This window comes from Pan paniscus, chromosome 2 (assembly GCF_029289425.2).
Source record: "Pan paniscus chromosome 2, NHGRI_mPanPan1-v2.0_pri, whole genome shotgun sequence".
NCBI lineage: Eukaryota > Metazoa > Chordata > Mammalia > Primates > Hominidae > Pan > Pan paniscus.
Genome location: NC_085926.1, coordinates 3044786 through 3060646, shown reverse-complemented (window position 1 = coordinate 3060646; position 15861 = coordinate 3044786). Strand labels below are relative to the sequence as shown.

At 40.8% G+C, this 15861-nt stretch overlaps 1 protein-coding gene across 7 annotated transcripts in view; it reads right to left on the bottom strand.

The window, feature by feature from the left end:
• Positions 1-4071: 4071 nt before the first annotated feature.
• LOC100989577 (contactin-4) overlaps positions 4072-15861 on the bottom strand; it is a 960081-nt gene continuing 948291 nt past the window's right edge. For all 7 annotated transcript variants that reach the window (XM_034955676.3, XM_063602085.1, XM_034955675.3 and 4 more), the window contains 2 exons: positions 8063-8231; positions 4072-5911 (listed from right to left, as the gene is read on the bottom strand). In XM_034955676.3, the coding sequence (XP_034811567.1) occupies positions 5811-5911; positions 8063-8231 (270 nt within the window). In that variant the 3' untranslated portion in view covers positions 4072-5810. The remainder of the gene's footprint in view (positions 5912-8062; positions 8232-15861) is intronic.

Below are 15861 nucleotides of genomic sequence, written 5' to 3'. Positions count from 1 at the left end.
AACTGGGACTACAAGCACGTGCCACTATGCCCAGCTAATTTTTGTATTTTTAGTAGGAATGGGGTTTCACCATGTTGGCCAGGCTGGTCTCGAACTCTTGACCTTGTGATCCCCCCACCTCAGTCTCCCAAAGTGCTAGGATTACAGGTGTGAGCCACCATGCCCAGCCCTGACTTTCTAATTGTCTGTGTTACTTTGGGCTTCTTATATAACCTCTTTGTTTCCATTTCATAAATAAAAAAGGAATAAAAACCTATGTCCTCCCCTTATTAGTGTGAAAAGCACTTTGAAAACTAGAAAAACAAATTAAAGATATTACTATTTGTTAAAGTCCTAGGACATATGTATTTCCTGGTATAGTTTGTGTTATTCCTAACAATAAGGATATGTGGCAAAAAGCCAGTTTACAGAGAATGGGGATATCACATGTAATCACATCTATATTTAAGTAGCTCAGCCTTCCAATTTCCAGACTTTCAGATCGATCATATGGTTGACCTTTTTTAAAAAAACCTTTCTCTCTATGTGATCTATATCACTAGAGCTCTGCTAATCTACCATAGCCCATAACTGCTGGTGATAAAGGATAGAGGCCAATTTTGTTTAAACTGTGATCTCTGTTGAGTGTTGTAGTTTGCAGGTGAGTTGCAGAGCTGGAACATTTAATCCGCACGGCCCATTTAGCACAAGGGGAAACGGGGCCTCTTTGCAGAATGGGCAGCCTGACTTGCACTTAGTAATCACACTCTGGCAGGGGGCCTGAGGAAATCACAGGTAACGGGGCCAGATATTCTCCTCCCTCTAGGTCTGAGATGGGGGTGACACAGGCCTTGTGCCTGGGAGCACAATGAGGAACCACACCCAGATGCCAACGCTGAGGTGCTGTGTGTCTACTATAAGGCGGAAGACACCAACAAAAATGATTTAAATATAAGGTACGAAGGGATGACTGACATGAGTGGGTACTGACCCCATCCCCTGGAGGTCAGAGAAATGCAAGGTCAATTTCAGATGGGGAAGCTGAGGGAGGCTTTGTACAAAACCTGGCATCTGAATGGGAACCTACTGCCTAAGTCTGAATTAGTTGATTGTATGATTAAAATTATCGAACATTAAAATTTATATTAAGAAGTGATCATGTTTAAATAAAAGGTGATAATGGATGTGCCAGCTGAGTTCCACTCATTTTGGTGATAAGAAGCATCCACATCCTACGTCTGTGGTTCTAGTAAAGTCCCTGGAGAAAAAGAACAATAACAGACGGTAAAATCATCGCTGTTTGGAGAGCCACGCATTTAGAGCTTTACAAACTTTATCCTCGCTAATAAGTAGCCAATCATTACAATGCCCCCCAGGCAGTCAAACTCCAGGATCCACGTCCTTAGTCTTTGTATTAGGCTGCCTTTGTAAGGCCTCAGTGTCTGGCATTTTGTAATGGAAAAATCTGGGGTATGTCCACAGATTGAATATAAGTCCTTGATTTTAAAGGCTTGCCTTTCAAAGCACTATGGTTGGCCACATAATGTTTTTAGCCAGAACATTTTGTAAATTGTAACAACAGGAAAATAACAGTCACTTCTTGATTATAAGTGTTAACGGAGGAGAACAGTAGCATCGATAATCCAATGTAGTGAACAAAAATCACCTGTTGGTTGATTACATTAGATTAAAAACTGCATGACATTTTTGTTGCTAATTATGTGCTATTTGTATACTTTTTATAACTCAACATTCTTTGAGCATATTTGTAGTGAGGCAAGGTGGTGGAAGAGACTGGGTAAAGGTTAATCAGGATTTAACATTGCCTCCTGGATATAAACAACCACAATTTTGATGGTGGGAATAACACAATCATTCTTTCTTAATATCAAAGCCTATGCACCTTCTACCTCACAGGCTGGAAGAATTCAGAGCTTACCTGAGAAATGAAGCTTATCATCCGTGTCTTCTGTGCCCATGGAAAGGTGCTGCTTTGTATGTAGCATGTGTGGGCTCCATAGAAAGTAGGTACACTGAGAGAATCCAAATCTCTGGCACAATAGAATTTCCTTTCATACAGTTAAATCACAAGTGGACTACACACACAAAAAGGAGGGCAAGAGTAAGCACTTTGAAAGGTTAAATAAGCAAAGCAAATTTTCCTAGTGCTCCTCCTTCAGAAAAAAATCTCAAGCAGCAATATAGTCATTCCACTTGAGTGTATTACTTGGGCTAAGGGCCTAAGAAAGTCCCCTTGGCTGGCTAAGCATAGAAAATCTGTTACTTATACCAACCCAGCATTTCTTCTCTTACCTTTGGAAAACAGCATCTTAGTTTTCCTTTAACTATCCCTCCCCTGTGAGTACAGGCTTAGTCTGATCAAGGTACTCTGGCTGTGGAACTCAAATGGAACTGATCACTTTCCCAGGAATCTGAATATTGAGCATAATGGCGTCAAAATTGGAAAGAAAGCTGATTCATCCCCACAATAGCACCCCAAAAAGACTTTCCAAAGTTCCCATTGTCTGGACCCACAGAGTGGCCTGGTTCTTATTCTCCTCAAGACTTGGTCCTTCAGTGTTTCCTTGGCTCATATGATGTAACCTGTGTCATTCTAATTCCTTACTTTTTGTTTGCTCAAGTTACCCAGGGTCGTTTCTTTGCTTACAACCAGTGGACCCTACCTGAGGCAACCATGAAAGCCAACAAATGAGACAAGTTTGGGTGGAGGTGCTCATGGGGCACTTTCTAAAACATCTTCAATTCAGTTAGACTCAACTAATCCAGGACCTCATTTACCCGATGATGAAGCCAATTGGTCAAAGACTTCTTCGAGGTACAAAGTTAGAAGCCAGGCCTTTTCACGCTTTTCAGCACATAACGAAAGTAATGACACAGTCTTCCCTGGTTGGTTTGCTATGGCACACAGGCAGGCAACTGATGCAAAATGCTACTTCAAAGACCCCTTCATTCAATTAATCAGTGAGTATTTATTGCAAGGCACTGTGCTAGGCACTATGGAGAGTACATGGAAGATAAGACCAAAGTCCCTGCCCTCAAGGAGCTTACAATCTAGTTGGGAAGACAAGCCATACATACAAGAAAAAGTAAGTAACAATACAGGAGTTAAATTAAAATGCAAGATAACAGTACAAGAGATTTCCAAAAGTAGTATCTGATTAATTACTAAATGAGCAGCATTGATAGGGGATGCAACTAATTCCAAGCGAGAATGTCATAAAGGACTGAAGCATGGGAAGTCTTTGCAGACAAACTGGGGCTGGAGCTACCCTAGGACAGCTGGGATCTGAATGGGAGAGAAGGGTGGAGAGGGCATTTCAGGAAGGGGCAGCCATAAGACCAAAGGCACAGAGGTGAGACCAAAAGCAAGCAGTGTTCAGGGGTCAGGGAGGGCTTAGTGTGGCTGGATACACAGTTAAATTGTTTTGGATTAAAAAGAGGCTTAAGGGCCGGGTGTGGTGGCTCAAGCCTGTAATCCCAGCACTTTGGGAGGCCGAGGCGGGCAGATCACCTGAGGTCAGGTGTTTGAGACCAGCCTGACTAACATGGTGAAATCTCGTCTCTACTAAAAATACAAAAATTAGCCCGGTGTAGTGGTGGGCGCCTGTAATCCCAGCTACTCGGGAGGCCGAGGCAGGAGAATTGCTTGAACCTGGGAGGCGGAGGTTGCAGTGAGCCCAGATCGCAACATTGCACTCCAGCCTGGGTGACAGAGTGAGACTCCGTCTCAAAAAAAAAAGAGTCTTAAATGCTCAAGCTTAGAACTTACCCTTTTAGCAATGGGGGGGTGAGGGAAACAACAGATATACTTACAGTAAACATACAAAAGACTTAGCTAATCAAGTCTCATCTTCAGGACATTTACTTGTGGATTAGGACCCTCTCTACCTCCAAAGAGGATTTGAAATGGTGCTTCAGGGTTGTCAATTCCAAAGGAAAAGCTCTGGGTCATCTAGATTTGGGTAGAGACTTTTGAGTCCCTCTATGATCCCAAATTATAACTAGCACAAAGGTAAGCTAACAAATTCCCTCACAGGCAGGCAGGAAAAATGCTCCCAAAAGACAAGTATCTTTACAAATGACAGAATATTTATTAACAATACCTTTAAAAAAGATTACATATGCTAGATCACTGATAAATATCATTTACACTGGGGTTGGGAACTCCCTGGGTGTCATTTTTTTCATTCATTTTATTATTTTGTTGATTTTTTTTTGCATGTGATTTTAAATTTTATTTTAACATAGAAGTAACCATATCAAACTAAGAAAGGAACACAGCTTGAAATACTGACAATATTTTTTTTCCGGTTACCACCCTAGTTTTTACACAAATGGAATCCCGATTATGACTTTATTGGATAAATATAACTAGAAGGCTGAAAAGTTATATTATTTGTAAGCAAAAATGACAAATTACAGCAAATTTGAGTTCTCTGAGAAAAAAGAAAAGGTGGCAGCATGTTTACATGAGAAAATGTTTATAGAAAATTTCATTGCCTTTTATGTCACTGTTCCACTAGGGTTTGCTTACAAAACCTTTCCCATTGTAACAAATAGTTCTTTTCATAAGAATACAGTTTTGTTGATATTGTCATTTTCCAATGTGTGATTTTAAGACTTAGAAGGTAAAGCATATAAAGCAACTAGGCTACCTATTGCAAAACAGAATCATCAAGAAACCATACAATTGTACTAAAGATCTTTTATAGAGTCATATTAAAAATTCTTGCAGCAACTATTTGTTGAAATAGGAGCAATCTTCCAAACTCCATATGTAATTTTGATTCAAAAGAAGGGCTCTATTATTACAGAGATACACATATTATATATAAGAAATTTTGTAAAGAAATTATGAATCCATTGACAGAGAATTACTTTTTTTAAATTTACATTCAAAATAGATACAGTTAAAGATAATAAAATGATCTTTTATCCTTTGAAAGACTTGGTTGACTATAGTAACTTTTGGTCTATGTTACTACAGGATATATGTTACTTCAAATTTAATGTCTAAGATAATGCTACCACAAAGACAATGCTAACTTAGTTGAGTGAAAAGAAAATCTTCCTGTACAATGCTAAATTCAGGGATGGGAATATTGCACAAGGTGCCTCATGGGCAGTACATTGAGCTTTTGAGATTGCAGCCATTCCTGAAACCATCTCAAGTTGGGTTGAACAACAAAATTCACAACGGCATGAAAACATACTGTACATGTCAAAATCACAACGGCATGGGAAACATACTGTACATGTCAAGTGCATTAACCACTAGAAGAGTAGTTTGCATACAACAGCCTTGAGTTACGGACCAAGTCTTCTGCTGTTCTGCCATGAGATCCTTGTAAAACTGTACGAGTAATTTGCAATTTATTCACCAAGATGAGTTTCAAACTCTGTCTTTAAAGGAAATATTTTCAAATTATAATTGCATGATTGTGTTGCCCATAGCATTTTACAGCCGAGGAAAAAATTAATATCTACATTATATGTTAACTTTAAAAAATTCTATAAAACACTAAATATATAATAAAAAATATGCATATAAGGACATATGTAAACTGCTTTGGTAACATCATATTACAGATGTCTTCAGTGCATTGCAGAGTTTCCAAAGAAACTTCAGACAAAGCTAGATTTGCTTTGAGGAAGTACTGTATAATGCCATTCCTAAAGAAGCAAAAAACATTTTTATTCCAGTAATAAGATGTACTTGAACAACAATATTACTTAGTACTGGGTGTCTTCAAAACAACTAGCTAAATGTTGCTTATATTATAAACAGCAAGTCCTTCGGATAACTTTTGTCATAAACTGGACCTAGCTGTGAGGGAAATCATTATTGTACTGATGGCTGACAGCGCACATGCATTCGAAGTGGAAGCCCCAGATCCTCTCGCGTAGGCATCTGAAAAGAGAGAACAAATTCACTCAAAACAGCCCCATCCCGGCTTCAAAGGCAAGAGGGGCCACGGGGCTTTTTGAAACAGCAGAACTGCATGGATTCTACTGGAAATGATGATCAAGGTCTTAATGGCTTTTAAATATCAGTTCTGTGACTATCAAGATACGAACCTGGGAGTAGGGTATAGGACAGCCCCGTACCTCTGTCAAAGCATTTGTAAAATAAGGATGTTCCCATCTAATGTGAGAAGAAACTTCAATATTACTAGTAACAATACTGATAAACAGCATGCTATGTCGATGATTCAACAAAATGAAAATTGCTGCTCCCTTTTGAACTCTATCTTTCTGCTGGGCACAGATGAATATGACACTTAAATCTTGCAAAAACTGGATGAAGGCCAGGTATTATTATTACCTCGCTTAACAGATGGCGGTAATTTGCACCCAGAGAAATAAAGTGACTTATCTAAGATCACCCAGCTAGTAAATGGCTAAACTGGGGTTCAAACCCATGTCTGTCTAAATCTACCCCTTTTCTGCAAACAAAATAGCCTCAATCCTTTTTTAAATTTTCTTATGAGTCTTACACTTTTCATAGTAAGAAGCTATCAACCGTCATTCGGGGGTTCTTCAATCTTGTAAGGTCTCTTTGACCAACATGATGAAAAATCTTTTGAAACAGATCATGTTTGGTTCACAGTCACTTCCTTGTTATCTAATAATTACACCAATATAATTGCTTAATATATGTTTTTGTAATGAATAAAACCAGGAATCATCAGTCTACCTAAAAATGTCAATCCCTGCAATGATAAGAAAGTATGAAGTATAAAGTCAGATTTTTAATGAAGCGAGACAGATAAGCCCCAATCTCGTATTTTCGTGGCCTGGAGATTTTACTTCCACATCTCACCAAAAATCTAGCTCCCTTTCGATAGAAGTTAGAGGCTTTGTTTGGTAAAGTATAGAATCCAATTGTCCCCCTTTTACGACAAAAATGCCTTTTGTGTTTGTATGCAAAAAAGATGCAGTAAATAAAAACTCCATCCAGAAACACTGGCATATCACCCCTTAGCAGAGGGATGTCACATGGCTAAAAGTCAGGATGGTGGTGAGGATTTTGTCCATAATTTAAAATATCATCTTTTTACCAATGTCTTGAAAATTTATACCTCCAGCCTTCACTGCTCCCCTAATCTCCAGACTGAAATCTGAAAGCCTGTGAAAGTCTACACTTAGATATCTAACCACAGTCTTTTTTTTATTGCTGTAAAATACACATAACAAAATTAGCATTTTAACTCATTTAAAATGTACAAATCAGTGGTACTAAGTATACTCCAGTGTTGTGCAACCAGCACCACTCTCAAGCTCCATAACTTTTGTGTCACCCCAAATGAAGACCCAGTACCTGAACCCCCATTCCCCACTGACCAGCCACTGCCAATCACTAGCCTCACTTCTGTCTCCACGGATTTGGCTATTTTGTTTTTTTTTCTTTAAATAAATGAGATCACACAGAACAACAAAAAATATCATGCTGTTAAGATACTTACAAACATGGTATTTGTAAAAACAGAATTGAATGTATTTGCTCAAAAAGAATATGCTATTCTCCCATGCTATTCAACAACATTTGAAAGTGAAGATAATCTCGACTATAGAGAGACATACACATTGATGCACATGTTGCATATACCCATTGAAAATAAGTAGTAAATTCCAAATATTTCCAAGATACTGAACTGCATACACTGTTTCACTGGAGAAAAACTGCTACGGCATACTTAACAATGCTTGTCCTTGTTCCTTCTGACTGAGTCATGCTTTTCACTTTCTAAACTGTAATTCTGGGGCTACAATAGATGCAATGCAAACTACACAGGTTGACACGGAAAAACCTTAGTGACTAATTCGGGTCTGCTTTAATCTGATTTTTGATTAGCAACTGAGTAGATCTGTCAACACGGGCAAACTGATTTTTGCATGAAACTGCCTATGGCCAGCAAACATCTGGAGAAGGGGGGTAGTGTTCTCCATTTCTATTTTAAGTCTGCTTTTGCAGGCTGAATGTCTTTCAAGCCCTGACTCATCTGGAACGCTGATAAGATAAGACAGGCAGGAGAAAAGGGAGAAAAAAAGGCATTCTCACTTGATATCTTTGGAATTCGAATTTGTTCACTGCTGCTGCCATCTCCTCCGTCGCTGAATGGCTTAATTTCTATTATATAATCTTCATCGAAAGGCAAAGAAAGCTCCACCGATGTTTTATTTGTTTCAATGACAGATGTGCTGCTTTGTCTGTTCCATCTGTACAAGACCTGCCAATACAGAAAGAACAGGTGTCACCTGCCGTCTTCACAAAGGTCCCAAATATGGAGCATTCATTTGTTCTCACCTCTGGGCACGAGCAAAATGCAGGGATGTAGAGGTTGTCTGGCTGCCCACTTGCATTTGGAAGGCTCATTTGCAGTGAGGGCCATCACTGCAGCTACCATTTTATTCCAAGGAAAGAGCTGAAAGGATATTATATCAGGGGCATCAGCAACGTGATTCTACCTACTGCCTAGCCTCTCGGAGGCTCAGTTGACACTCTTGGGAAAGTGGAAAATATGAGTAGCTCCTTAAGGATGTACAGTGCTTAGTTATACATAGGGGCTTTGGCATCAGAATAAACTTGGCCACTGTGGGATCACAGGCCACTTCACCTTTCAGAGCCTCACTTCAGTCATCTGTAAAATGGGGACAATAATACCCAGTCTTCTGGAGTGTGTTTTCAAGATTGCACAAGGAGGCTGGGTGCAGTGGCCCATGCCTATAGTGTCAGCACTTTGGGAGGCCAAGGTGGGTGACTCACTTGAGGCCAGGAGTTTGAGACCAGCCTGACCAACATGGCGAAACCCTGTCTCTACAAAAAATACAAAAATTAGCCAGACATGATGGCACACACCTGTAATCCCAGCTACTCCAGAGGCTGAGGCAGGAGAATTGCTTGCACCCGGGAGGCGGAGGTTGCAGTGAGCCGAGATCAAGCCACTGCACTCCAGCCTGGGCGACAGAGCAAGACTGTCTCAAAAATATAAAATTAAAAAATAAAAATAAAAAAGATTGCACAAGGTTTGAATCTGGTGATGGCCTAGCTTAGAGGAAGCATGTAAGAAATAGTATCTCTGAAGGCTTAAAGATAATCAGAGAACATACATGGCAAAGGTTAGAGCACAAGCCAGGCACAATAAGTTATGATCATGACTCTTAGAGACAGGACATTTCAGCACAGGGAGAAGATATCGGAAAGGCAAGAGTAGTAACCTCCCATTCCTTTCCTCTGGAACCCCACTTTATGGGGTTAGGTAGCAAAGAGGCAACCATTGTCACCCTGGACATATCTGCAGCTTGCAACAGTCCTGTTTTCATCTTGGGCCCCCCATGGGTTCTGAGTTTGGAGGTGGATTCATTTGATGAGGTGGCAAACTAGCCTCCTAAAAACACATTCACTTACCTGGGATTGCCTGCCGTGATTGGATTTACTCCAATCAGGAACAAAATATACAGGTCTGGGAAAGTGTGCCTTTACCTATAGAACCACTAAAGCTCATCGTCTGTAGTTTCCCCTGACAAAAAGATAGGGTTGGATGAGGTCAGTGGTTTTTGCTCCTGGCTGCATGTTAGAACCATTGGGTGCTTGTAAAATACTTATGCTGTAGCTCAGTGGTTTTCAACAGGGTGGGAGGGGCAGGGGAGCAATTTTGCCTCACAGGGAGGTATCTGGCAATGTCTGCAGACATGTTTGTCAAAACATGTCCTCCTGTTGTAGTGGATAGAGAGACCAGGGATGCTGCTGAACAGTCTACAATGCACAGAGCAGCCCCGCAACAAAGAACTCTCTAGCTCAAAGTGTTGACTGTGAGGAGGTCAGAAACCCCGCTCCAGTTCCACTCTAGCCTGCCTAAGACTGCACAGAGGTGGGATCCAGGCTGTAGTTGTTTTCTAAAAGATCATCAGGAGATGTTAATATGGGATAGGCATCATGATTAGATGAATTAGATGAGTAGTTCTCAAATTCAAGCGTGAACAGAATCACCTGGAGAACTTGTTAGAACACAAATTGCTGGGCCCCATTCCTGGAGTTTGTGATTAGTTCTGGGATGGGACCTGAAAATCTGCATTTCTGACAAGTTTCCAGCTAATGCCAGTGCTGATGGTCCAGGGATCATGCGTTGAGAAGCACGAGATTAGCTCATCCTTCCCTAAGATCCCTTATAAATTCTGATCTGCTGAGGCTACAGACATAAGGTCACTCTTGTGTCTCAAGACAAAACCAGACACAAGCGAAATTCATAAAATTCCCTTAGACTGGTTTAGAACCCATCTGTTCCCTGGCATTTCATCACCTTAATTTATATCTCTCTAACACCAGGTGGAAAACACAATTTCCTTAAGGTAGAAAGATTCATAAGTGTCCCCTTCTTCTCCGCAGCATCAGTTGTATCAGACCCAGCATCCCCTTGCTGATGATTAGGCACAGATAAATCCTCAGGCACATTCAGGAGTGTCAAAGCTTCTCATCACGGCCCTCCAGGAGAATGGGCTGATGGGATGCAAGGTCACATCTGGCTTTGAGGAATAAATTGCTGCTTTGATTTACCTCTGGTCCTTGCAAGAGCTCAGAGGATTCAACTTGTTTCAAATATAAATCCAAAAGAAACACTTCCAGGAAAAAGCAGCACTTTTATCAGCACTGCTTATCAGTCTTGCAATATTAGGGACTGCAGCAGAACCCAAATAAAGTCCTGTAAAGCCTTTATTTACACCAAACACTTGCTTGAGCTGATTGAAGGCTGTGCTTGCATTTGATATAATCTAGGGTGGAAGACAAGGGGAAAGAATGGATTTGTGGGAATAATGATAATAGCAGCAAATATTATAGACTACTTCCACTATTTAATGTCTGAACACCGTATGTTCTAAATCAGGGGTGTCCAATCTTCTGGCTTCCCTGGACCACACTGGAAGAAGAAAAATTGTCTTGGGCCACACATAAAATACACTAACGCTAATGATAGCTGATGGACTTTTAAAAAATTGCAAAAAACATCTTACAATGTTTTAAGAAAGTTTGTGAATTTGTGTTGGGCCACATGTAGCCTGTGGGCTGTGGGCTGGACAAGCTTGTTCTAAATGCTTACGTGGATTGTGGATAACCTCTTAAGGAAGGCAATGTTGTTATTCTGATTTCAAAGATGAGAACTTGAGATGTGGAGATGTTAAGCAATCGCCCGGTCTCATGACTGGTAAGTGGCGGATCCTGCATTCAAACCTAGGCAGTCTGGCTCCAGAGCCTGGATTTTTTTTTTTTTTTTTTTTTTTGAGACGGAGTTTCACTCTTATTGCCCAGGCTAGAGTGCGATGGTGTGACCTCAGCTCACTACAACCTCCGCCTCCCGGGTTCAAGCAATTCTTCTGCCTCAGCCTCCCAAGTAGCTAACATTACAGGCATGTGCCACCATGCCCTGCTGATTTTATATTTTTAGCAGAGACGGGGTTTCTCCATGTTGGTCAGGCTGGTCTCAAACTCCTGACCTCAGGTGATCCCCCCACCTCGGCCTCCCAAAGTGCTGGGATTACAGGTGTGAGCCACCGCGCCCGGCCTCAGAACCTGGATTTTTAACGACGACTACCTTGGCTACCACCTGTAGGGCTCTGGGCAAATTGCTTTCCCTCTCTGGCATCTGTCTTTGGGAACACAAACCAAGGGAGTTAGACAGTAAAAAACTAGTGGCCCATGGGTCATAACCAGCCTGCATATATTATTTGTTTGGCTGTCATAGTGTTATGTTTTTTGAGTTAGATGTGAACATTTAAAAACCGAGAAATTAAACATCAAAAATTTGTGGGTTCTACTGAAAAACTGGAAGCTATGGCCACACTGGTTGCTATGCTTTGGATGCTTGTCCTCTCCAAAACTCATGTTGAAATTCGCCATTTTAACAGTATTAACAGGTGAACCTTTAAGAGATAATTAGGCCATGAGGTGACTAGGCTCACCCTCACAGATGGAATTAGTATGTTGTAAAAGGGCGAGTCAGCTCTCTATCCCTCTCCCTTCTCCCTTCCTCCTCCCTCTCCCTCCCAGCACTGGGTGTCAATAAACTTCTGTTCATATTAATTGCCCAGTCTCAGGCATTCTGTTCCTGAGTAAGACTCTACAAAAGTGCGATCCAGAATAAAATAGACTAAGCCAGTGATCTATATTCCTGTCTGACAACAACTGGCTGGAGTTGAGAAGTCTCATTCTGAACAATCACAAACTCTGCAGCTGGTGATAGTCCCAACACTTCCAATGTTGCTACGTTGTCACATGCCTACCTCTGGACCTTTGCACTTCCTTTTTTGCAGTACTAGGGACATTCCCAGAGAGCTGCCAAGGCCCAACTGAAATCTCACCACTTAAAAGTGGCTTTCCTTGGCCTTTCTATAAAATAATACATCTCTCCTGTCCACTCCATGGCTTTCTCTATTCCCCTCACTCTGGCCTCTTTTTCTCTGCAGTACTTTGTTATCACTTACTCTATTTATTTATGGCTGGTAGGCAGAAGCACCAAGTGGCTAAATGTAGAACTCAGGATCCATACTGTTGTATTCGGATCCCAGGTCTTCAACATACCAGCTGTGTGAAAGGCAAGTGACTAAACTCTGTGCCACAGCTCTTCATCCGTAAAACTAGGGATAATAACTGTACCTATCTTCATGGTTATTATACAGTTAAGATGAGGCCAGGCATGGTGGCTCCCGCCTGTAATCCCAGCACTTTGGGAGGCAGAGGCAGGCGGATCACCTGAGGTCAGGAGTTCAAGACCAGCCTGGCCAACATGGTGAAACTCCATTTCTACTAAAAATACAAAAATTAGCCAGTCGTGGTGGTGGGCGCCTGTAGTCTCAGCTACTTGGGAGGCTGAGGCAGGAGAACTGCTTGAACCCGGGAGGCGGAGGTTGCAGTGAGCCAAGATTGTACCACTACACTCCACCTTGCGTGACAGAGGGAGACTCTGTCTCAAAATAAAACAAAATAAAATATAAAGTTAAGATGAATTGGAACAGTGCTTAGTAGACGTATTAGTAGTAGTTTCTGAATGGACTGAGCATAACTCATTTATGTTATCTGCCTGGCCCTGCAGGTAGGTTAATTTGTGATACTGAAACCAGATGCTCTCCTTTTAGCTCTAATGCCATAAAGTAGCTTAAGGATTTCTGTTGACAAAATATTTGGGGCCTTAAACTTTCTAAAGTCAGCTTCTTGTTGAGACTGTCTACCCAGGCTGAGATCTAAAGAATTCAGACAACTTAGTGAAGAAGGGAAAATAAACCCACACCCCAACATGTTCAGTATTTGGGAGGAAAACTTAATTTTGGAAAGGGTCAGTCTGAGATAAACAATAGCCATATTTAATGGGTCAAATTCTCTAGCAAAGGTCAACTCTTCCATTGCAATCAGATCCGCTTTTTATTCAGCCTCTAATCTCACCCTAAAAGTGACACTAGGGAGAGTTTCCTGAGCTATCATGGGAGGTGAGATATCACGGGAGGTACCACACATACACACACAAACACACACACACACACACACACACACACACAGAGAGAAAGAGAGAGAGTTGTTCATTGGTACCTTGGTAATTCAGAGAACTGGCTTCAGGACCTCCCTAAAATACCAAAATCTGTGGATACTCAAGTCCTGGATATACAATGGTATAGAATTTGTGTATAACCTAAGCATATCCTTCCGTATACTTTAAATCAACTTTAGATTACTCATAATACCTAATATAATGTAAATGGTATGTAAATAGTTGTTATACTGTATTGTTTTTAAAATCTGTGTCATTTTCATTGTATTTTTTTTGTGTGTTTTTTTTCCTGAATATTTTTGATCCACATTTGAGAGTATGGAACCTGTGGATACCTGTAGCTTTAAATTATGTATCTCTAAACATTCACATGTATATGTAGCAATTCAAAATGTATAGCCAGTTACAGTGACCTTCCTTGGGGTGTAGTTGAGGAGGTGTAGGGTGTCTGGCTCTTCCAGTACCACTCCTAAAAAGAAGGGGGAGTGACTGAGCTGGAAATTAAGAAGAACTCAGAAAGTGTCCTTTCCTACCATCTGGTCTAACCCTGTTACCCACTCTCAAGGGTGGTGATATCCCCTTGATCATTTTTATTGCATCTATTTGATTCTTCTCTCTTTTATTCTTTATTAGTCTTGCTAGCAGTCTATCCATTTTGTTGATCTTTTCAAAAAACCAGCTCCTGGATTCATTGATTTTTTGAATGGTTTTTTGTGTCTCTATCTCCTTCAGTTCTGCTCTGATCTTAGTTATTTCTTGCCTTCTGCTAGCTTTTGAATGTGTTTGCTCTTGCTTCTCTAGTTCTTTTAATTGTGATGTTAGGGTGTCAATTTTAGATCTTTCCTGCTTTCTGTTGTGGGCATTTAGTGCTATAAATTTCCCTCTACACACTGCTTTGAATGTGTCCCAGAGATTCTGGTATGTTGTGTCTTTGTTCTCGTTGGTTTCAAAGAACATCTTTATTTCTGCCTTCATTTCGTTATGTACCCAGTAGTCATTCAGGAGCAGGTTGTTCAGTTTCCATGTAGTTGAGCGGTTTTGAGTGAGTTTCTTAATTCTGAGTTCTAGTTTGATTGCACTGTGGTCTGAGAGACAGTTTGTTGTAATTTCTATTCTTTTACATTTGCTGAGGAGTGCTTTACTTCCACCTATGAGGTCAATTATGGAATAAGTGCGATGTGGTGGTGAGAAGAATGTATATTCTGTTGATTTGGGGTGGAGAGTTCTGTAGATGTCTATTAGGTCTGCTTGGTGCAGAGCTGAGTTCAATTCCTGGATATCCTTGTTAACTTTCTGTCTCGTTGATCTGTCTGATGTTGACAGTGGGGTGTTAAAGTCTCCCATTATTATTGTGTGGGAGTCTAAGTCTCTTTGAAGGTCTCTAAGAACTTGCTTTATGAATCTGGGTGCTCCTGTATTGGGTGCATATATTTTTAGGATAGTTAGCTCTTCTTGTTGAATTGATCCCTTTACCATTATGTAATGGCCTTCTTTGTCTCTTTTGATCTTTGTTGGTTTAAAGTCTGTTTTATCAGAGACTAGGATTGCAACCCCTGCCTTTTTTTGTTTTCCATTTGCTTGGTAGATCTTCCTCCATCCCTTTATTTTGAGCCTATGTGTATCCCTGCACATGAGACAGGTTTCCTGAATACAGCACACTGATGGGTCTTGACTCTATCCAATTTGCCATCTGTGTCTTTTAATTGGAGCATTTAGCCCATTTACATTTAAGGTTAATATTGTTATGTGTGAATTTGATCCTGTCATTATGATGTTAGTTGGTTATTTTGCTCGGTAGTTGATGCAGTTTCTTCCTAGCATCAATGGTCTTTACAATTTGGCATGTTTTTGCAGAGGCTGGTACCGGCTGTTCCTTTCCATGTTTAGTGCTTCCTTCAGGAGCACTTTTAGGGCAGGCCTGGTGGTGACAAAATCTCTCAGCATTTGCTTGTCTGTAAAGGATTTTATTTCTCCTTCACTTATGAAGCTTAGTTTGGCTGGATATGAAGTTCTGGATTGAAAATTCTTTTCTTTAAGAATGTTGAATATTGGCCCCCACTCTCTTCTGGCTTGCAGGGTTTCTGCCGAGAGATCCGCTGTTAGTCTGATGGGCTTCCCTTTGTGGGTAACCCGACCTTTCTCTCTGGCTGCCCTTAACATTTTTTCCTTCATTTCAACTTTGGTGAATCTGACAATTATGTGTCTTGGAGTTGCTCTTCTCGAGGACTATCTTTGTGGCATTCTCTGTATTTCCTGAATCTGAATGTTGGCCTGCCTTGCTAGGCTGGGGAAGTTCTCCCGGATAATATCCTGCAGAGTGTTTTCC